Raw genomic sequence first — 21577 nt, forward strand, 5'->3', positions numbered from 1 at the left:
GTCCAGGCTGGCCTTGAACTCATGAACTCCCCCTGCCTCAACCTTTCTCTAGTGCTAAGATTACAGGCACGGACCACAGTGCTCTGCTTAGAGCTATATCTGTTTTCTCATAGACATGATTACTGTACTTCTGTGTTTCCTTTATCTATTAACTCAAAATTTAGTTTCGATTAGGATTTCTTTATATTTTTTGAAAGATTGGTTTTTTATTATATATATATGAGTGATTTGCCTGCATGTATGTATATGCACATGTACCATATTGGCTAGAGCTGGAGTTACAGGTGGTGTTTAGCTGCCATATGGGTTCTGGGAATAAATCCTGGGTCATTCAGAAGGGAGGCCAGTGTTTTTAATGCTGAGACATTTAATTAATGGGCTGAGATTCCCTCCTTCCCTCCCTCCTTTCTTTCCTTCCTTCCTACAGTATATAGCCCTGGCTGTGCTAGAACTCATTGTGTAGACCAGGCTGGCTTTGAATTCACAGAGATTTACTGGCTTCTGCCTCCTGAGTGCTGGGATTAAAGGTGTGTGCCACCATACCTGTATGGATTGAAATTTCTTTGTTTTAATTTATTTTTTATTTTGTGTGTATTGGTGTTTTGCTTGTATGTATGCCTGTGTTAGGGTGTTAGATCACCTGGAACTAGAGTTATAGACAGTTGTGAACTGAAAACTTCAGTCCTGGAAACTGAACCTGGGGTCCTCTGGAAGAGCAGCCAGTGCTCTTAACTACCGAGTCATCTCTCTAGCCAGGATTGAGATCTTAATCTATAGTGAATTTGTATTGGAAAAATGTTGTCAAGATTGTCTCTTCATGTAAACACAGAGTTCCTATGTGTAAGACTCATTTGTGGGTTAGTTACAGTTACTTCCTCTTGTAAATGCTGCAGTACTGATAGGAAAGTCTTTGTGAGAGCTTGATAATGTATTTCATGTTTCTGTTTGATGTTTGCCTGACTTTGGGTTTTTGTTTATCTCTTAGAAATGACTGCCGTCCACGCAGGCAACATAAACTTCAAATGGGACCCCAAAAGTCTGGAGATTAGGACTCTGGCTGTTGAAAGACTGTTGGAGCCTCTTGTTACACAGGTAACAATCTGAAAACACAAATAGTTGTAACATTCTTTAGCAATAGGCCTGGCCACCAAACCCTAACTAAGGTTCTTTAGCTCAGAGTCTTAACTTGAGTTGGTTGAGTTTTAATTAGTTTGACAGTCCTTTTGAATACTGGTACATTTCTTTATTTAATTCTTTCTACTGTTGCAATTGAGACAAGGTTTTCTATCACCACACTGACCTCAACCTCCTTAGGTATATGAGGGTAGACTTGAACTCTCCTGGTCCCTGTTTCCACCTCTTGAATGCCACTTGTATTAAAGTCATGTGCCACTATGCCTGGCTTTATTTAATTCTTTAGACTACAGCTTCACTTTTCTGAAATCTTACTGCTGATAGTAAAGGTTATTGGTATTATATAGTACAGATTTCTAAATATTTGTGCTTTGCAGATAACTTCACCCTCCATCAGACAGGAAATTCAATGAAGGTGGGACTTGATGGTTAAGGTTCTCCACTTATCTTAATGCACCCTTCATTGTGTAGGATTAGTTAGCAGGTAATTTAGTTTGAGGGTGTAGGCTTGGTATATTCTGTTACAAATACATGCGTCATAGTGTGATGACATTGATTAGCTTAGCAGCTGTATAGTTTTACTCTTTTGGCATAGTTAATGTATGTGTATATTTATATATGAGAGGAGAGAGAAAACAAGAATGACATTTGCTGTCTTTAAAAAACTTGCCTTCTAAGCCATAAACTAAGGTTTTATATGTCTATATGTAGATGTGTGGGGGTTAGTGGGATACTTGCTGTCTTGAACCCAGTATTCTGTACTTTTCAGGTCTTATGTTTGGCAGGTTTACACTGTAACAAAACTTTAATCATCTTCAACCTACAGATCATCTGGCATATTAAACTTATTAATGATGTCTAATGCTCTGGAACTTTTAAGCATCATCGCAGTAGGCTTTTGTGGGCAATCTTTCATTTCTTTATTAAGGACCTTTACTAATTAATGCTAAGATTTGCATTAATAAACTTGAGCAGACTTCAGAAGTAAGTTGTCTGAGAACATTTTGCGGACTAGTAACAATGACAAAAATGTAGTCTTCTGGTAAATCTAAATTTATTGTCCAGCCGTTTCTGGAATACCTTGACTTAAAAAAATGACGTTTCACTTATCCCCAATCATAGTTTGAGTCTGAAGTCTCTCTAAAAACTTAATGATTACTTAAGAACTTAAGATATGCATTATATTTCTCTCTCTCTTTTTTTAAGATTTATTTATTTATTTATTGTATATGAATACACTGTAGCTGTCTTCAGACACACCAGAAGAGGGCATCAGATCCCATTACAGATGGTTGAGAGCCACCATGTGGTTGCTGGGATTTGAACTCAGGACCTCTGGAAGAGCAGTCAGTGCTCTTAACCACTGAGCCATCTCTCCAGCCGGCATTATATTTCTTATCGTATACATTAAGAAACAAAATTATTTTGGAAACTAAATATAGCATAATTTTAAGAATTGTGTTATTTCATGTTTAGTAAGATCTCTAAGTGTGTCTGTCACCTAACTTACTTATGAACTTGGAATTGCTATCTTTAAAGATACTAGTCTACTATTTTTCATTCTAAATGATTTTTTTTTTAAATTAAACTTCTAGGTTACAACCCTGGTAAACACCAATAGTAAAGGGCCGTCTAATAAAAAGAGAGGCCGTTCTAAGAAGGCCCATGTTTTGGCTGCATCTGTTGAACAAGCAACTGAGAATTTCTTGGAAAAGGGGGATAAAATTGCAAAAGAGAGCCAGTTTCTCAAGGAGGAGCTTGTGGTTGCTGTAGAAGATGTTCGAAAACAAGGTAGGTCAATATATGAAGAGAGACAGGTTTTCCTAGAAATACATTAAAATTTTAAATTTACATTTATTTATACGTGTGTCTGTGATTCTATATATGGGTGCCACAGCATGGCATATGGAAGTCAGAAGACAACTGTGGGAGCCCCCTCCCTCCCTCCCTCCCTCCCTCCCTCCTCCCCCCTTTCCCCCCTCCCTTCCTTCCTTCCTCCCGTCATGTGAGTCTGGAGATTGAACTCTGGTTATCTGGTTATCAAATGTGGCAGCAGCTCTCACTGAGCCATCTCACTGGCCCTAACTGGGCTTCTTTCTCATGGGTTATTCACCAGGGGAGAGTTGGCTGCTGTGCCATGAGAACACTTAGGAAGTTCTGTAGCAAGGAGGTAACGTCTGCTGCTAATGGCCAGCAGCATACTTTTGCCAAGCATATGAATGGACTACTTTGGACAGATAGCCATTTACATTCAAGATTCAGAAGACAGCACTCCCAACTAACCCCAAAGGATTATAAATGCTCCTTTTAAGCTATCATTAATTTTTGAATGATTAGTCAGCAGAAGAAAATATGATTTCCTTTCTCTATAAGGTTTTCAGTGGTCTGAAACATAACCTAACTTGTCTTAGGTTAGCAATTAAATAATTGCTTATCTAAGGAATGCTTAGTTGGTATCTATGGAAACATTTGGTTCCTTAAGGGACTGTAAGATGTGTTTGTTCTGGATCAATGTTGACTACCTTTGATTAGATAGGGGTTTCTAGTTTTTTTTTGGTAGAGGGCCAGCTAGTATTTTAGTTTTACTGGCCATAGAGTCTCTGTTGAAGCTACTTAGCCATGCTATAAGCATGCTGTGGAGAATATATACACAAATGTGCAAGGTATGATCTGATAAAACTTACAAAAGCAGAGGTATGCTGTTTTGATATACAAAATATAGTTTGCTAATTTCTAATCTAAGATTTTCCTACACTGTTAAAAATAGAAGCTTGCTGGGTTCAAAGAAGAAGTACTTGTTTATGTGAGTTTCAAGTCAGATTTCTGTGTTTGGGGTTTGTGTGTGCCCTGTGCTTTCTATGCAACCATAATTTTTAAAAAAGATTTATTTATTTATATATGAATGCTCTATCTGCATGTACACCTGCATGGGAGAAGAGGGCATCAGATCACATTACAGATGGTTGTGAGCCACCATGGGTTGCTAGGAATTGAACTCAGAACCTCTGGAAGAGCAGCAAGTGCTCATAACTGCTTAGCCATCTCTCCAGCCCCTATGCAACCATAACAATGAATGCATACAGTTTTGTATAATTTTTTATATGAATAACGTATGAAAATTTGGGTGTCTTAAAATACCACCATAAATGCTATAAGTGTATCAGAAACATCCACATTCATAAAACTCAAGTCCATTTTATTTCAAGGTAATGAAATGAGCCTCCCAAGAACCTACCATGGGAGCCAGTTATCAATTTCACAGCATCTAAACTCATGTGGTCTAGGGTCACATCATAATGACAATCTGCTTAAACTAGGTGCTGAGCCTTATACAGGCTGATGTATATTGCTGCTTTTTGTATGTGCCCTTTCTTGTTTAGTGGGTACACATCCATATGTCTACTCTTTGGTTAGGTCAATCAAGTGTTTTCTAATTTTTATAGTAATAATTAATTAGATTGCCCTCCCCTTCCCAGTCTCTAGTAGGGCAGATTACTTTATAGTTTGGTGGTCTTTTCTGTGCTACCTAACATGGTGTCAGGTCTGTGGTAGATAATAGGTATTGTGTTTTAGGATAATTAGCTATTTCCTAAAGAGTATGGTGTGAGAAAGAAAAGTTCCTTTCTCACATTTTAAGTGTATTTACAAATATGAATGCTTTCATGTAGGTGAAGAATCATAAAAAGCTGATGTAGTGCATACTATATCAGCCTTTCAGAGTTTGTAGTATATTCTTAGGGTTGTGTAGCTGTGGTTGCTGTCTTAAGTCCAGAGCATTTCTGTCACCCCCAAAGACACCTGTACTCATCATAAGTCACTGACGTCTTTGGCACACAGTAGGGTCTTACTATCTACCTCAGGCTTGCCCAGGACGCTGGATCATTTTGCCTGGTTCCCAAATGTTTGAATTATAATCGTGTGCCATCATGATATATATTTCAAAAGTTCACAAAGAGGAGGGCTGCCTCTGGTTATTTTAAGTATATTTTATGAGTCCTTGAATAATAAGTGTTCTAACTAGAAAAAGAAAGCATTTAGCTGGCTTAAGGGATGCCAGACAGATAAGATGAGGCAAATGATTAGAAAATGAGAAGTATAGAAAACAGAACTAGTGCTGTTAAGTTGGAAGTAAGGGGATGAGGAATAGTTTCTGTGTTAGTTGCTTTGTCTCATTGCTCTAAGAAAGTTCCTGACAAGTGCAACATAAGGAAGTTATTTTGGCTCGAAGTTGTAGGGTTACATGCATACTGTCCAGCCTGGTGAGGAAGATCTGAAGGCAGGAAGAGGAGGTATCTGTTCACATTGCACCTCCACCTCCACTCTAGAAGCAGAGAGTTAGGAATACTTGTGCCTAGCTTGTTTTCTCCTTTTTATCAGTCCAGTATCCCACCCATTAAATAGTATTGTCCACATTTAGGGTAGGTCTTTCTCAGTTAACATAATCTAGATAATTCCACATAGACATGCTCAGAAAATTGTTTCCATAACTCTAAATCTGAAGAATTTGGCAATCAAGATAACTTTCAGACACACATTGGAATAGGATTTTACTTGATGGTTGTTGTGGGGCTTTCCTGTAATCTTACCTCTTAGAAAGCATGAGCAGGAAGATTGAAAGTCATACCTGGACTCTATAGTCAACCTTACCTTAAAAAACAAAACGAAACACTGGGCTGCAGTCAGTAGTTGGCTTTTAAAAGCTTATAGTAGGGACTTGCTCTAATATGAGTAACTTCTTCCTTGCTACTCATGTGCACGTCTGAGTGATGACTCAAGAAGCAGATGCACATCTTTGTATAATCCTACATTGCATTCAACATTTGGTTCAGTAAAAAAGGCTAAGAAGCTAGCCTGAGCTACTGAATGAGACACTGTCTGGAGTGTGTGTGTGTGTGTGTGTGTGTGTGTGTATGTATATGTGTGTGTGTGTGTGTGTGTGTGTGTGTGTGTGTACCTACAAAAACCAGAAAGAAAATAGAAGAGGGCTCAATTAAGCATATGATTAGGTAAAAGTGAATTTTCTAGGAAGGATAGATGTTGGGGAAAAAACCAAATGGGGTAAGTTGGCTGGTTACATGTGTTCCTCTGATGGGCAAGACACTCTTGTATAGCCTTTAGTTACTTTTCTATTGCTGTACAGACATGATGACCAAGACCACTTGCAGAAGGAATTGTTTATTGGTGCTTACAGTTTCAGAGGGTTGGTTAGAGTCCATGATGATTATGGTGGGGAGCTTGGGAACAGGCAGGGGTGGTGCTAGAGTAGTAGCTGACACCTTACATTTTTGTCACAAGCATGAAGCAGAGAGAGAGAGAGAGAGAGAGAGAGAGGGAGAGAGAGAGAGAGAGAGAGAGAGAGACAGACACTGGGGATGGTGTGAGTTTTTGAAACCTCAAAGCCCCCATCCCCAGGGACACACCTCATCTTTACCTTCTAATCCTTAATAAACAGTTTCATCAACTGGGGGCAAACATTAAAATATATGAGCCTGTGGAGGCAATTCTCATTCAGACGACTGCAAGTAGAAAAGTTGTTTTTCCTGTTTTGTTGTAGAATGATACATGGGCATGAAATGTAAATTAATAGCATGAATATTAGAAAGAATGATGAGCAGATAAACAGCAGGTTAGAAATGTTTCTTATGTGTTAAAACATCCATTGGATCTTTAAATGGAGAAGAAAGGGAGGATGCCATCTAGGGAAGTTGGAGCACAGTAAGCCATGCCTGGGGAATGTTGAGGGCTCTTACTTTAGGAGAACATTATGGAGCACTGCTGATAGGAAAGGTTAGGACAGTGTATGGTGTTTTGGCTCAAATCATAGAGCACACACAGGGTCCTGGGTTTGATCTCAGAAAATATCCTTCTTCCAAAAGGTTTAGAAAATTATTATGTCCTGTGAGTTTTTGGTTGTGTTTTGTTTTCAGAACCAGGCTGTCCTTTAGTAGCTTGCCTTTCAGCCTCTCAGCTAAAGATAAGGGTGTGCTCTTGGCTTAGGGTGCCACTTGAGAGTGGTTTGGAATGCCAGGTGTGGAATGAAGGACTTCTAGGGAATGGTGTAGAACCACAGGATTCTGTTGTTAGGACAAGTTTACAGCTTAGTATATCAAGTGATACAGGGCTCTTTCCAGTATTGGTTTGTGTGTATTTATAAAGCTTTTTCTTAATTTAAACCAGAATGTTTCTTTAATTTTCTTATGTTGAAGTTCTACCATCTGGACAACATAAAACATAGGGACAGGTGATGCTCATGGGAGATTAAGTCTCTGGAACTCGGTACAGGAAGGTTCAAGAGGTTGACAGATAGGAGGTAGTCTAGAGGCAGGATTCTGAGTCTAGACACCATTATCACTGCTGTATGGTAACGGGAATGCAGGGAAAAATGCAAAGGAATAAGTTGTCATGTGGGCTAACTCTTGTTCAAATAACTGTTCCTTTTAATGGATAAAGTTAAGGGATGTGGTACATGAAATACTGCGTGATTTATTTTCTTGTAACCTGAATCAATTAAGGAACATGTTGAGGCCATGGGAGCTAAAAACTTAGGCATATTATTGAAAGTTAAAAGTATTTGTTCTAGGTGCTTTGGATGTAGCTAAGGTGGTAGAGTACTTGCTTAGTGTGCTTGAAACCCAGGTTTTGATCTCAGCATCGCATACAACCAGGCAGAAGTGGCATCCTCCTGTAGTCTCACTACTCAGTAGGTAGATGCAGGAAGTTCTAGGCCATCCTTAGATACATAGTGAATTCATAGCCAGCCTAAGATACATCCTGGGTTATATGAGACACTGGGGTTGTGGGGGTGGGGGTGGGGATGGGGGTGGGGAATCTTAGGATAGAGCCAGTTGAATTCAGTTGGGCCACTTCTTAGTCAAGTTAACATTGTTTGACAATATTTAGTCCAGTAGTTTAGTTGATTAACAACAGTCAGTTAATGAGTTGCTTTATTTTAACTTTTAAAAAAAATAATTATAAATCACTGGAAATTGTAAAAATAGAGAAGTGCAGTGTATCCTGCAGCCAGCTTCTCACTTGTTTACATCTTTTAGAACTATATATAATAGTGCAATTTCTAAATCAGGACACTAGCACTGGTTCAATGTGTACATACAACTCTTTGTCCTTTTTAGTATATCTGTAGATTTTATAGAACTACTGTTTCAAGATTCAAGGAATTAGTTCATTTTCTTAAAGATCTAATTTACTTCCTTGTTCTCATTCATTTACCTCTTCTCTTCTTCTCTGAATCACTTTGTAATTCTGTTGTTTTAAGGATGTTATGTTCAAGTGATCGTTTAAATTTTCATTGCTACTCCATGGCATGGTTGTAACTTAGTCACCGGAAAGTAAAAAGATGCCTCTTGTAAATATTCTCAACATTTTTGTGTGTGTGTGTGTGTTGTTTATAAAGGTTTTATATTTAACTGTGTATATATGTGTTTGTCTGTATTTCTGCATGGGAATGTGTGTGTGAGGTGTGTGTGTGGGGGGGTGGGGGTGTCTAGGTGCACTTCAAAGACAGAAGAGGATGTTGGATAATCTGGAACTGGAATTACTGCAGTTTTGAGCTGCCCAGTATGAGAGTTGGTAACCAAAACCGGGTCATCTGCTAGAGCAATCTGCAGTCTTAACTATTGAACCATTTCTTCAGCCTCTTAACAACTCCCACCCCAGTAAAAACTTTATCATCTTATTTATCTCTTTGTGTAGGTAGCACTGGCTCTCCTAGAACTCACTATGTAGACAAGGCTAGCTTTCAACTCAGATTGCCCCTGCTGGGGTTAAAAGCATGTGCCACTATGCCCACTTACTTTTGTATTTTTAAATTATGTGTTTAAATCTGAATTGTTTTGGGTTGCGTTTTATTTATTTATTTATTTATTTATTTATTTATTTACTTATCAATTGTGTTTAGGTCACCTTCTCCTTCGGCTTCTTTTGCCTATGGAGAACTCAGTTGCCTCAGCATTTTTGGAAATGTTGTCTTTTTTCAGTTGAATTAATTTTGCACATTTGTTAACAATCTATAGGTTGTATGTGTAAAGTTAGATTTCCTTCCATTGATTTATGAGTCTTCATTTTCTTTCTACCAATTCTACAAAGATTTGGTTATATAACACACTGTTTGTTTGTTTGTTTGTTTTAAACTTTCTATAGCAGAACAAGGAGCAGCTTGTATGTATGTGTATGTATCTCATAAGTGTGTGGGTGTCTGTAGAGGTCAGAGTTGTTGGGTCTCCTGGAGCTGCAGTTGTATGCTTTGTGAACTGCCTAATGAGGGACTGGATTACGAATTTGGGTCTTCTGAAAGAACTGCAAATGTTTTTAACTGCTGAGCCATTTTCCTAGCTGCAAGAGAAATACATGTACTTTTTTAAATGTCTTGATTCTGTGTCTGTGTAAGAGAGGTACCCCTGCAATGGTGTACATGTAGAGTTGTCTCACTTCATTAGAGATTGAATTTAGATCCTTAGGCTTGCTGGAAAGTTCCTGTATCTCAGCCATTTCTCTGGCTTAGTATTTTATTTTTATTTATTTTTTATTATCTTATTAAAAATGTTTTATGTGTATGGGTCTTTTTTGCCTGCATGTGTCTGTTGTATACCACACATGTCTAGTGCCTCTGAAGGCTAGAGAAGGGTATTCGATCCACTGGGCAAGTTAAAGATGTGTGACTTGCTGGGTAGGTGCTGGAAATTGAACCTAGGTCCTCTGGAAGAGCAGCCAGTGCTTTAAGCCACTGAGTTGTCTTCAACCTGGGACAGATCTTTTTAAAAAAATAAAATATAAAATACATACAACAAAATACATATACTCAGCATACAGCTTGGTGAAATACATTTAGAACATTTCCCAAGGGTATAGTTTCTAGGAACTTAAAAGATAGTTTTTGTAAATCATTTTCTAGAAGAGTTTTATCTTCAGTTTGGTGATGTTCATATAACCTCAGCTACTATGTGCCATAGAAATCCAGCTCAGACCTGTTTGACCTGGGAGAGATCTTGAACCTTTGCAATTGGGATTTCTAGAAGTATCTCTTGAGTATAGGTATTGGTCAAAGATGCAGGGACTTGATCCCGAGAACCTTTCACCTCCCAGTTTTGGTAATTTGGTTTGTCTCTGTTTTCATGTACTCTGTGTACATGTCCTAGACAGATGCCAACATAAGATAGTCATCTCAGTTAGGTCGTCAGCAGAACATCTTTTCTTCCTCAGTGTCTATAACTAGCCCAGTTTGACTCATGCTCAGTCTGGAATAGGTTTTCTGTTGGCAGAGGACAGTAAAACAAATCTGGATACATCTTTACCCCACACACAAGACATTGGGGGGAGAGCTCTCTATAGGCTCATGTATACTCCATAAAGTGATGTTGTGCAGGAAAAAAATGGTAGTCTTGACAGATACTAGGATAGTCCCATATGATTTTTGTTTTGTTTTGTAAGCGTAAAATGTTTTCTTAAAAAAAAATTGTTCTGGAGCCAGAGGGGTGGCTTAGGGGTCAAGAACATTTGCTGTACTTCCCGAGAGCCAACATTTGTTTTATAGCACTTGCACTGAGCAGCTCGCACTTGAGTGGAACTCCAGCTCCAAGCGATCCGGCACCCTGTTCTTTCCTGCTGGGAATGTATACACGTGACATATATACACATAAATAAAATGACAAAAATAAGTTTTAAAAAAATGAGTCTTTTGAAGCTGGGCTGTAGCTTAGTGGTTAAATGTTTTCTTAGCATGCATAGGATCCTGACTTTGATCCCCTGCAGCAAGGGGAAAATTATACTGTTGTTGGTGGTAGATACTGAATTTTTTATTGCTATATTTGAATTGTCCTAGTGCAGTACTGGTTATCTATAAGCCTTAGTTTTCTTTTGTTGATTTGTTGAAGCCTTTGTTTTTCTTATTAATTGAAACTACCAGTTTTTTTTTAAAGTTTTTGTGGTATGTGTGTGTGAGAGAGAGAGAGAGAGAGTGAGAGAGAGAGAGAGCGCGCAAGTGTGCGAGAGCACAAGAACATTTGCAGGTGCTTGTAGAAAATAGAGGACAGAGAACTTTCAGGAGCCAGTCCTGTCTTCCTAGCAGACTTGCAGGATTGATCAAAATGACCAGGACTGTTCTCAAGCACTTAGTTTTGAGTCAGGAACTAGGCTGGTCTGGAATCTACTGTGTGTACAAAGTTGATCTCGAGTTCCTGATCATTTTCCCACTCCTGAGCCTTGGCTTTAAACTCGTGCACCACCATGCTCAGCTGAAATAACTGTGACTGTTATATCAACCACAGTAAATTACTTCTCGATATGTACTGTAGTTCTCCTGGTGAACTTCAGGAGCTTGGTAACCTGATTCAGCCTTTTCTTCAGTATCAAAGAAACTGTAGTGTGAACCTTAAACGTCTGCTCCAAATGGCTAGAAGGTGAAGAGGGGGTCGTTTAGTAAATAGAAAGAGAATGCTTTAATATTTTGGCTTGCATTTCCCTCCTTTCATGTCTGTTTGCGCTTCAGTAGTAAGCGTTTTAAGATTTGGGGGGAAACTTCTTAAGTTCTGGCCTTTGGGTCAGTATTCCATTGTAGATAATTCGGTAATGATGCATTGCAGAGATAAAATTTCAAGTTATTGAAAGCAACCAAAATTGTTCTAAGTATCAGTCTTTACATAAGTTCCTCCCTCCCTCCTTCTACCTCTCTCCCTTCCTGAGAACAGGATCTTACTAGCTCAGGCTGGCTTTGAACATACTATGTAGTCTGAATTCTTGATTATCTTCCATCTCCTGAATTGTGAAATAGCAGGCATGTACCATGTTCTAGACTATTAAGCCCTTTTATGTGACACATAACTGATTCATTTCAGAGCAAGAAACTTTTTCTGCAAAAGCTCAGGACTTTGTAAGCACAGTTGCTTTGTAAACTTCTCTAATGGCTTAGTTATCTCCAGCTATTTTTACATAAACTCAGGGACATACAGTTTTATAATCATGTAAAACTGGTGGTCTTTTACAACATTCCACAGAGGATGAATAATGAAAGCTTTTGTTATTTTTTTTAGTACAGTTCAAATGATTTGTAGTGAGTGTGTGTGAGCTTTATTTTATTTTAGGAGTGTGTGTGTGTGTGTGTGTGTGTGTGTGTGTGTAATGGTTGTCAAGATTGATATTGGATGTCTTGATTGCTTTCCAGCTAGTGCAACAAGCCAGTCTGCTCTGAGGATTCCCCCTCTCTGCCAAGACTTGTAGGTTCTGGCTATCAGTGAAGAATACTTCTCTTTTTGTTTGTTTGTTTGTTTGTTTTGTTTTCTTCTTCAATTGTTAATCTTGGCAAGGGAATTTTAAATGATGTATTTAGTTCCTGACCAAAGGGATTTTGAGTTTTAAGATGTATGTGTGTGTGCGTGTGCGTGCGTGTATAATTTTTAAAAATTATTTATTTATTTATTTATTTTCCTGCCAGCTGATGAAAGTCACATTGAAGGAAGTGAAAATTGGACCTGTGTCCAGTGTGGATGTTGACAGCTGTTATTCAATCTGTGTAAAATGCCTGGAAAATAGATGTTAAAAGAGATAGGACAGAGTAACTGTCAGTGACCACTTTGAACAGGGTTTGAGAGGTTAACAAGAGGCAGAATGAAGTCCGAGGTTGCTGAATTTATGATGTAGAGACAAGCAGCTATGAGGAGATTTGTGTGGATGTGTGGGTCTTTCTAGTCAGGTGGAGGTTGTGAGCTTGATATTACACAGTGGCCCTTTCATAGGAAACAATCAACAAGTGTTTCTACTTTGGAATGCCGAGTATGAGTTTCAAGACATAACGATGCTCATGGAGGAGTGTGAAAACATCTAAGTCACTAGGTTCTTAGATTGCTGTAATAACTTTCTTCATTAGGTCCAATAACTCAGCTGATTTTTCTCATAGTCTTCCTTTGAGCCCTGGCTTGCTTTTCAACTTTTTTCTCTTTGCTGCATGGATAAAATTGTCTGATCTTTCCAACCCCCTGCCCCTTTTATGTCTCTCTTCATTTGATCTTTTCTATCTGGATCTGTTAGAAGTACATCCATTTTCTAACCTCCATATGTTCTGAAGCCTATGATTAGATAAAAACATTGTTTATTATTTACCCTCAGACCCCTGATCTTATCACTTAATTCTTCTCTTGCTTTTCATTTTAGTTGAGCAGGGTAAGCAAAATATAAATTTTGGAAAATCATTAGCAAGTTGTCACCTGAGAGCTTTATGTCTTAAGTTGTCTGTCGGTCTCAAATTGTAAGTCTCTAGGGTTGAGGCTGTACTTGGTTTGACTTGGGATGTGTCAAGGATGCTGTCTGCTTCTGGATCAGTGCCCATGTGTGAGCATATGCTGCTCTGCAGAGATTCAAGTGCTAATGCAGCCAACTTGTAAGTGAGGAAAGAAGAGTGAAATCATTAAATTCTAATGTTTCTTACCATTTTGAAATTGTTCCTCTTTTAAAGATCTGTCTTGTTAAATTCACAAAAATAACACCCACTGAGATAATGCTCTTGAGTTACAGCAGGTAATATTGTTGCCTTAATATATTTGTACAGTGTAGCAGAGGTTATCTCAGTATTGTTCTGTTTTTGTTTTTTAAAAATTCTTTTCTCTTTTAATGTTTATGTATGCATATATGTACATCTGTGTGCTATGCCATTGGAAATTAGAGAAAATCAGTTTTCTCACCTTACTCTGTTGGGTCTGGGAGAGAACTTGGGCTATCCAGCTTGGTGGTAAGTACCGCTGTTACCTGCTGAGCCAGCTTGTTGGCCCCTTTTAAAATTTTGAGATGGAGTTTCCTGCCACTAACTGACCATGTAGCAGAGGATGACCTCAGATTCTTGGACCTCCTGCCTCTGTCTCCCTAGTGCTAAGAGTATAGGAATGCACTCCACTGACTTGGTTTTGTGTTTTGGAGACTGAATCTCATTCTGAGGCCAGGCTGGCCTCAAACTTGCATCAATCCTCCTACCTAAGCATACTAAGTGGTGATATTACGGGTCTGCACCACCATACCCAGCTTAATTTAGGTGTTGACTTCATGTGTGATATTGCAGTAACTTGGTTACTGCTAGTTAATTTCTTAAAGAAAGCGATTCCAGGTTGAAATGCATGTTATGCATTTATTTGAATGTGTAATCAGGAAGCAAGTGTCTCTCTTTGGAGTGTTTCTGAATAGCAGCAGGGCACACTTGAATTAGAAAGGAAAATGAGAACATGAATATGTGTGGTACTCTATTTTAATTTAAAGAAATATTCTGTCAACTATAAAAGTGGAAAATGCAAAGCTTCTTTCTGTGCCACCAGGGGGTAGGAGGGAGGAGGGTAAATTGAAAGGTTTTCTAGGCTCTGTGAGTTCAGATTTAAATAACTTGATATTAACTTGATGCAGTTGGGCTGACTCTAAAAAGATAAAGTGTAAAAATCACGTGTCAGAGATTTCCTGGGATCTTGTCTTATGTTTCTGTAGCTGTGCTGTATCTGGGGCCCAGGGCTTTGCCAGACCTCCTTCAGTGAATACAGGGTGAGAGAGGACGCTGCCTCTGGTTTAGAGGAGTAAGTGATGCCCTCTCTTCCTTTCCTCTTTATTCTCTCTCTCTTCTGAAATTCTGTATCTTTAGGGGTTAAGATCTGAGACATATGTATGAAGATGTTAAACTCTTAGGTACAGGATACTTGGTAGTAGAGCTTTCTGTAATGCCCATTTCTTGCTACTCTGGGTAGAATGGAAAACAAACAAACATGGATCTTCTTAGGGAGTTGAGATGAAACAACAGTCTTACCATGTAACTCAAGGTGGTATTGAATTTGTGATTTTTCTGCTCAGCTTTCTGAATATAGACATTATAGTCCTGTACCATTTTGCGCCCCCCCCCCTGTGTATGTGTGTAGATAGGAATAAAGAGTATTATGTAGCCCAGGCTAGCCTCCAACTTGATATATGGATGACCTAGAACTTGCTGACTCTTGAAAGGTAAGATTATAGATGTGTGGCACCAAGCCTGGCCAAAACAATTTTAATCGAAATCTTACATTTCAAAAACAAAGCAACATTAACAAAAAGGAGAGGAGGAGAAGTAGTAGTAGTAATAATAATAATAATAATAATCTGAGCCGGGTGTGGTGGCGCACGCCTTTGATCCCAGCACTCGGGAGGCAGAGGCAGGTGGATTTCTGAGTTCGAGGCCAGCCTGGTCTACAGAGTGAGTTCCAGGACAGCCAGGGCTATACAGAGAAACCCTGTCTCGAAAAACCAAAAAAAAAAAAAAATAATAATAATAATAATCTGTAGTGAATGTATTTCGATTCTAGTCAAAAAAAGAAAAGTAAAAGTTACCTATAATTTTGTAACTGAGATACTAAAAACATATGTTTGTGATTGGGGAGATAGTTTAGCAGTTAAGAGCATTGACTGCTCTTTCAAAGGACCCTGATTCAATTCCTAGTACCCAAATATTCGCTCATAGCTTTCTGTAACTTGAGTTTCAGAGGACTCAATGCCATCTTCTGATTTCCTAGGGCTCCTTCATATTCATAATACACATACATTCAGGCATGTACACAGACATGTAAACTAAATAACTTTACAGGCTGTTTTCCCTGACTGTGCTAACATGAGTAGGACAGTGTGCTTGGTTGCTTCATTCGTTTATTATTTATTTATTTTAAATTTATTTATTATTATACATAAGTACACTGTAGCTGTCTTCAGACGCACCAGAAGAGGGCGTCAGATCTCGTTATGGATGGTTGTGAGCCACCATGTGGTTGCTGGGAATTGAACTCAGGACGTCTAGAAGAGCAGTCAGTGCTCTTACCCGCTGAGCCATCTATCTCACCAGCGCTCACCCCCTTTGTTTATTTTTTACTTTATGATACTGAAAGATGTTTAGGATCTAGTTTTTTTTCCTACAATATAATTTTTATCCTTGCAAAACATTTTGTATGGAGTGATTAAATTTAGACACACTGTTTTGTTTTTTTGTTTGTTTGTTTTTTTTAAAAAGATTTATTTTATTTATATGAGTACACTGTAGCTGTCTTCAGACACACCAGAAGAGGGCGTCAGATCTCATTACAGGTGGTTGTGAGCCACCATGTGGTTGCTGGGAATTGAACTCAGGACCTCTGGAAGAGCAGTCAGTGCTCTTACCCGCTGAGCCATCTCTCCAGCCCCACACTGTTTTGTACCAGCAAACCATACATTTTAATTTTTCCGTTTTATTTGTTTGTGTGTGTGCACGTGCACTATAGTGTGTTTGTGGAGGAGCCGTTATTGCCTTCACCTGCTGGGCTCTGTAGATGGAACCTAAGCCTGGTGGCAAGTGCTTTCATTCATTGAGCTGACTCCCTGGCCCTAATGATTTAAAAAATACTGTTAACTTTACTCACTTTTCATGCTTGTAAGCACTTTTAAATTTTAAATAAAAGACTGAAGGCAGGTATGAGATAAGGGAGAAGGAAAAAGGTTTGAGAGCATTAATATAATATCCTAATGAGTTAGAAAGAACAATTGAACAAAGTCTTGGAAAACACGACAAGGTGCCACAATTTCCTGAATGTCCAAAAAAATTCATCCTGGCCGGGCGTGGTAGCGCACGCCTTTTTTAATCCCAGCACTTGGGAGGCAGAGGCGGGCGGATTTCTGAGTTTCTGAGGCCAGCCTGGTCTACAAAGTGAGTTCCAGGACAGCCAGGGCTACACAGAGAAACCCTGTCTTGAAAAAACAAAAACAAAACAAACAAACAAACAAAAAGATTCTGAAATAATTTCTACATTTTGAAAGGTGGTTAGTAGCACTCAGTTGTTTACCTAAAGCTTCTGTCATTTTAACACAGCCCCCCCCCCTTCCCCTGGTTCGCAGAATGCACATCTAGGTAGATATCTCAAAAGGTCATTTGAATTTGGCAGTTAATAAGAAACAGTAAAATGTTTCAGAAATGACTATCTAAGGTCATCTAATAATTGGAATTTTTTTCTTTGTGTTAGCTGTAAACATAAAATAAAAATGTGATTGGGCTTTGTAAATAACCACTTTATCTGTTTAACCATATTTAAACACCTGATTTTATAAAGCTTTTAAAAAGGATTTTAGAGACTAGAAGTAGTGGTATACCCTTGTAAGCTCAGTATTGAGGAGGCTCAGTCAGGAGGAACAGAAGTGTGAGACTCGCCTCGTCTGAAACCTCGTCTGAAAGAAGAAAAGACTTAGCAATGTATTAATTTTGCCTTTTCAGTTTTGTAATAAACTAGCAAACATAAGATTTTTATGCCTTAAAAACAAAAAATTTGAAACATGACACAATGTGTACACACACACACAAACACACGCACACACACAACACAGACACACACAGACACACACGAGAATTTTGAGACAGGTTTTCTCTCTGTATTCCTGGCTATCTTAGAATTTGTTCTGTAGACCAGGCTGGCCTCCCTCTGTCTCCCAAGTGCTGGGATTAAAGGTTCTTGTCACTAATGCCCATCAAATTTTATATATTACTTGTATAAATAACAGATATTTTAATGGTTTTCATCATTTATAAACCTTTTCTTTAAAAAATTATATTCGTGAGGCTGAAGTGATGGCTGTTCTTCTAGGGGTCGATTTCTAGTACCCACATGTGTCTCACGACCATCTGTAAGTCCAGTTCCAAGGAATCTGTACCTTTTGCTGGCCTCTGAGGCACAGAGCAAACATTTGTTGCATAGACATAAACACAGACAAAGCACTCATACACATAAAATAATGATGATGATGATATTGCTTATAAACATGCAGAGAACTATTAGGAAAATAAGTAACTCATAGCACACCACCTTTGGTACACCATAGTCTATTGCACTCGATGTAGTGCACATACACACCAGTACCCTGTTCACTGTCCAACACTGATTATTATATACCTGTTATTAGGACTCATTAGTAAAGACTTGGGGCAGGAGAACTGTAATTTGCAGCTGTGTACCTCTACAAAATGAGTGTTTTTTTCCTTCCCCCTCCTACCTTGCTCCTGCCTTTTTGTGTGCCCCACTCCCTTCTTTCTTGGACATAGAATATAGGAAAATTCTGGTCAAGAAGCAAGGTACAAGTATTTTTAAGGGGCTGGAAGGGTTGTTGAGCCATTCAAGAGTGCTTCCTGCTTTGTGACCTGAGTTTGGATCCTAAGGAAGCACCTGTGTAATAGTGAGCACAGTAGCTCACTGTTCCCTGTGACTCCAGGGCATCAGACTCCTCTTCTTGCTTCCTTGTGCACACATACTCAAATACACAAAAATTAAAATTAAGTATCATTAATATTGTTGTAGACAAAAACATAAACTCTTGTATTCATTGGCGTTTCTTTGTATAGAGTACAGGGAGTGTGAAGTGGTTAATGGGGTAACTGAGGGAGATGAGAACTCCCTTGAGAACTACAAAAGTCTTAGCTTGGAACAGTTTTTTAAAATATAAAAAAGTTGGGACTGTTGAGATAGCTTAGTTCTAGAGCCCATGGGTAGAGGGGAGAACTGACATTGGCAGGCTATTTTTTGATCTCATGTATACTGTGGCATCTTCATTCTCCAAATAATATGTAAATGCGTGAATGAGTAAGTATATGTATGGAGAATAAAATGTGGGAAAACCAAGGGTCAGCAAGGCGAGTTTCTTCAGTCAGTGATGGTTCACAGAAGGACCAGCTTCTTTTCTAAAAGTGACTTTCTGTGGTGTATAGGTTGACTAGAGGAGGTGACTGGTGCAGCATTTCCTGCTAGGAGCCAACATCTACTTTATCCTTAAGAAACTTGCTAGCATAACTATTGCGTTTTCTTTTTGTTTGCCATTTAAAACAGGATGTCATTTATCCTGGGCTGCCCTGGCACTTACTATCTATCCTAGAATGGCGTTGAACTAGTTTTCTTGCCTTGGTCCTGACTTGGGATTACAGACTTGTTGGGGAGCAGGCAGCTCTGTCATAAACTCAAGATCATCCTCAACTATTTAGCCAGCCTGGGCTACAGAACATTTTGTCTCAAAACAAAGAAACTAACATACAAAGTACCCCCCCCCTTGGAACTAAGCAAACAAACAAAAACTTAGCATAGCATAATAGAATCTTTGAGCAACATGTGGCAGCTCATCTCATGCCTGTAATCCCAGTTCTGTGGAGGTGGAAGAGACGGGGGATGGAGGTTCAGGACCGTTTGCAAGTATATAAGAGATGGAGCCATTCTGGGATCTATAGTACATGCTTTTAGTTTTTGAAAATTTAGATGTGTAAATGTTTTTGTGTGCATGCATATCTGTGTACCACTTGATTTCCTTGAAGGAGTTACAGATAGTTGTGATCTGACATATGGGTCTGGGAATTTAAGTTCAGGGCTCAGATTAAAAAAGAAAAACCTACAATTTTTTTTTTTTTGGCTCAAAAAAGAAAAGAAAAGAAAAACTTACTCTCCTTTATAGTCATCCCCCCCCTATTTTTTTGCCCATATTTCTTTTCCTATAACTTTATAAAGTTTGATTGCTTTGAGGGAATATACTTAAGGTAATTGATTCTTAAGAAAGGTCTTGGTCTTAATCTTATTCTAATAAAGAACTAGGGGTTTATTTCCCCTTTTTGTCTTTGTTTTGAATGAATAGAAGTTCTTAACTGCTACTGTCTCTGAAGGAGAAGAAAACTTTGGGGTTGACAGATCTGGATTCATGACAGATGATGTAATAGTAGAAGGTTCTCTTTCTTGTTTTTTTCTTTGTTTTGTTTTTTTGAGACAGGGTTTCTCTGTATAGCCCAGGTTGTCCTAGAACTCACTTTGTAGACCAGGCTGGCCTCAAACTCAGAAATCCGCCTGCCTCTGCCTCCTGAGTGCTGGGATTAAATGTGTGCACCACTACACCTGGCTTCTTTCTTGTTTTTAAACTTACTTATTTTTTTTTTAATTTATTTATTTATTATATGTAAGTACACTGTAGCTGTCCTCAGACACTCCAGAAGAGGGAGTCAGATCTCGTTAGGGATGGTTGTGAGCCACCATGTGGTTGCTGGGATTTGAACTCCTGACCTTTGGAAGAGCAGTCGGGTGCTCTTACCCACTTAGCCATCTCACCAGCCCTATTTTTTTGTTTTTTAAAGACAGGGTTTCTCTGTGTATTCTTGGCTGTCCTGGTTCTTGCTCTGTAGACCAGCCTGGCCTCGAACTTAAAGCTCTACCTACCTCAACTGAGTTCTGGGATTAAATGCATGTGCCACCACTCCTGGCAACCCCTCCCCCCTTTAATTTTATGTGTATGGGTGTTTTGACTGCATGTGTATATGTGTGCCAATGCCTGGTGCCCTCAAAGGCCAGAAGAGGGTGTCAGATCCCCTGGAACTAGAGTTACAGAGGGTTGTAAGCTGAGCCAACTCTCCAGCCCTAAGGGTTATGATGCAGGAAGTAAGTAGTCCTTATCTTACAAGCACTTTAACTTCCTGAGCTATGTCCCCAGGTACAAGGTTCTCTTGAGTTTAGTCTCCTTTGTATCTTAGTACTACACATGTGGTAGAATTGTCTAGGAGGTACTGGGAAACAGGGTTAGAGTCTGAGTTCTTAGTGGTGACTATATGATCTGGGGTACCATTTTTGTTTGCTTCAGTTCCCTTGCACCTCTTTATATAGGAAGAATGCTTTGATCTCTTAGGAATGTACTTTAAAGACTTACTGACAATTACAGTTTTTATTTATTTTTTTGAGACAGGGTCTCACTATATAACCCTTGATACCTTAGAACTCATTAAGTAGATGAGTCTGGCCTTGAACTTACAGAAATCTGCTTGTGTGTTTTTCTTTTTTCTTTTTTTTTTTTAAAGATTTATTTAATGTATATGCATACATACAGATATGTGTGCTCCATCCCTGTCTTCAGACACATCAGAAGAGCGCATCAGATCCCTTTATGGATGGTTGTGAGCCACCATGTGGTTGCTGGGAATTGAACTCAGGACCTCTGGAAGAGCAGTTGGTGCTCTTAACCACTGAGCCATCTCTCCAGCCCCCTTGTGTGTTTTTCTAGTGTTGAGAACATAGATGCACCATCACTTACTGGCTTGCTAATTTTCTTTTTAGACACAGGTTTCATGTAGCCGGGATGGGTTGGAACATTTTTATGTATTCAAATCTGACTTTTTAATTTTGTTGCCTTCCCAAACTGTGGGACGGTAGGCATGAGCCATTTTTTCTCACTTAAGAATCAATCAGTTAATCAACCCTTTCTCCCTCCCTTCCTTCCTTCCTTCCTTCCTTCCTTCCTTCCTTCCTTCCTTCCTTCCTTCCTTCCTTCCTTCCTTCCTTCCTTCCTTTGATAGGGTTTCACTGGATAGCCCGGGATAGCCTGGAATGCTCACGTGTTCGTTCTCTCTCTCTCATTTTTTTTAATTATTTGTACTTATTTTATATGTTATGGGGGAAGCATGTATGCATAC

At 38.9% G+C, this 21577-nt stretch overlaps 1 protein-coding gene across 2 annotated transcripts in view; it reads left to right on the top strand.

Annotated features, from left to right (window-relative positions):
• The window catches only part of Ctnna1 (catenin (cadherin associated protein), alpha 1), a 135875-nt gene that overhangs the window by 32714 nt on the left and 81584 nt on the right, over positions 1-21577 (top strand). For both annotated transcript variants that reach the window (XM_030250299.1, NM_009818.1), the window contains 2 exons: positions 986-1092; positions 2730-2925. In XM_030250299.1, coding sequence (XP_030106159.1) covers positions 988-1092; positions 2730-2925 — 301 coding nt within the window. In that variant the 5' untranslated portion in view covers positions 986-987. The remainder of the gene's footprint in view (positions 1-985; positions 1093-2729; positions 2926-21577) is intronic.

This window comes from Mus musculus, chromosome 18 (genome assembly GCF_000001635.26).
Source record: "Mus musculus strain C57BL/6J chromosome 18, GRCm38.p6 C57BL/6J".
Lineage (NCBI taxonomy): Eukaryota > Metazoa > Chordata > Mammalia > Rodentia > Muridae > Mus > Mus musculus.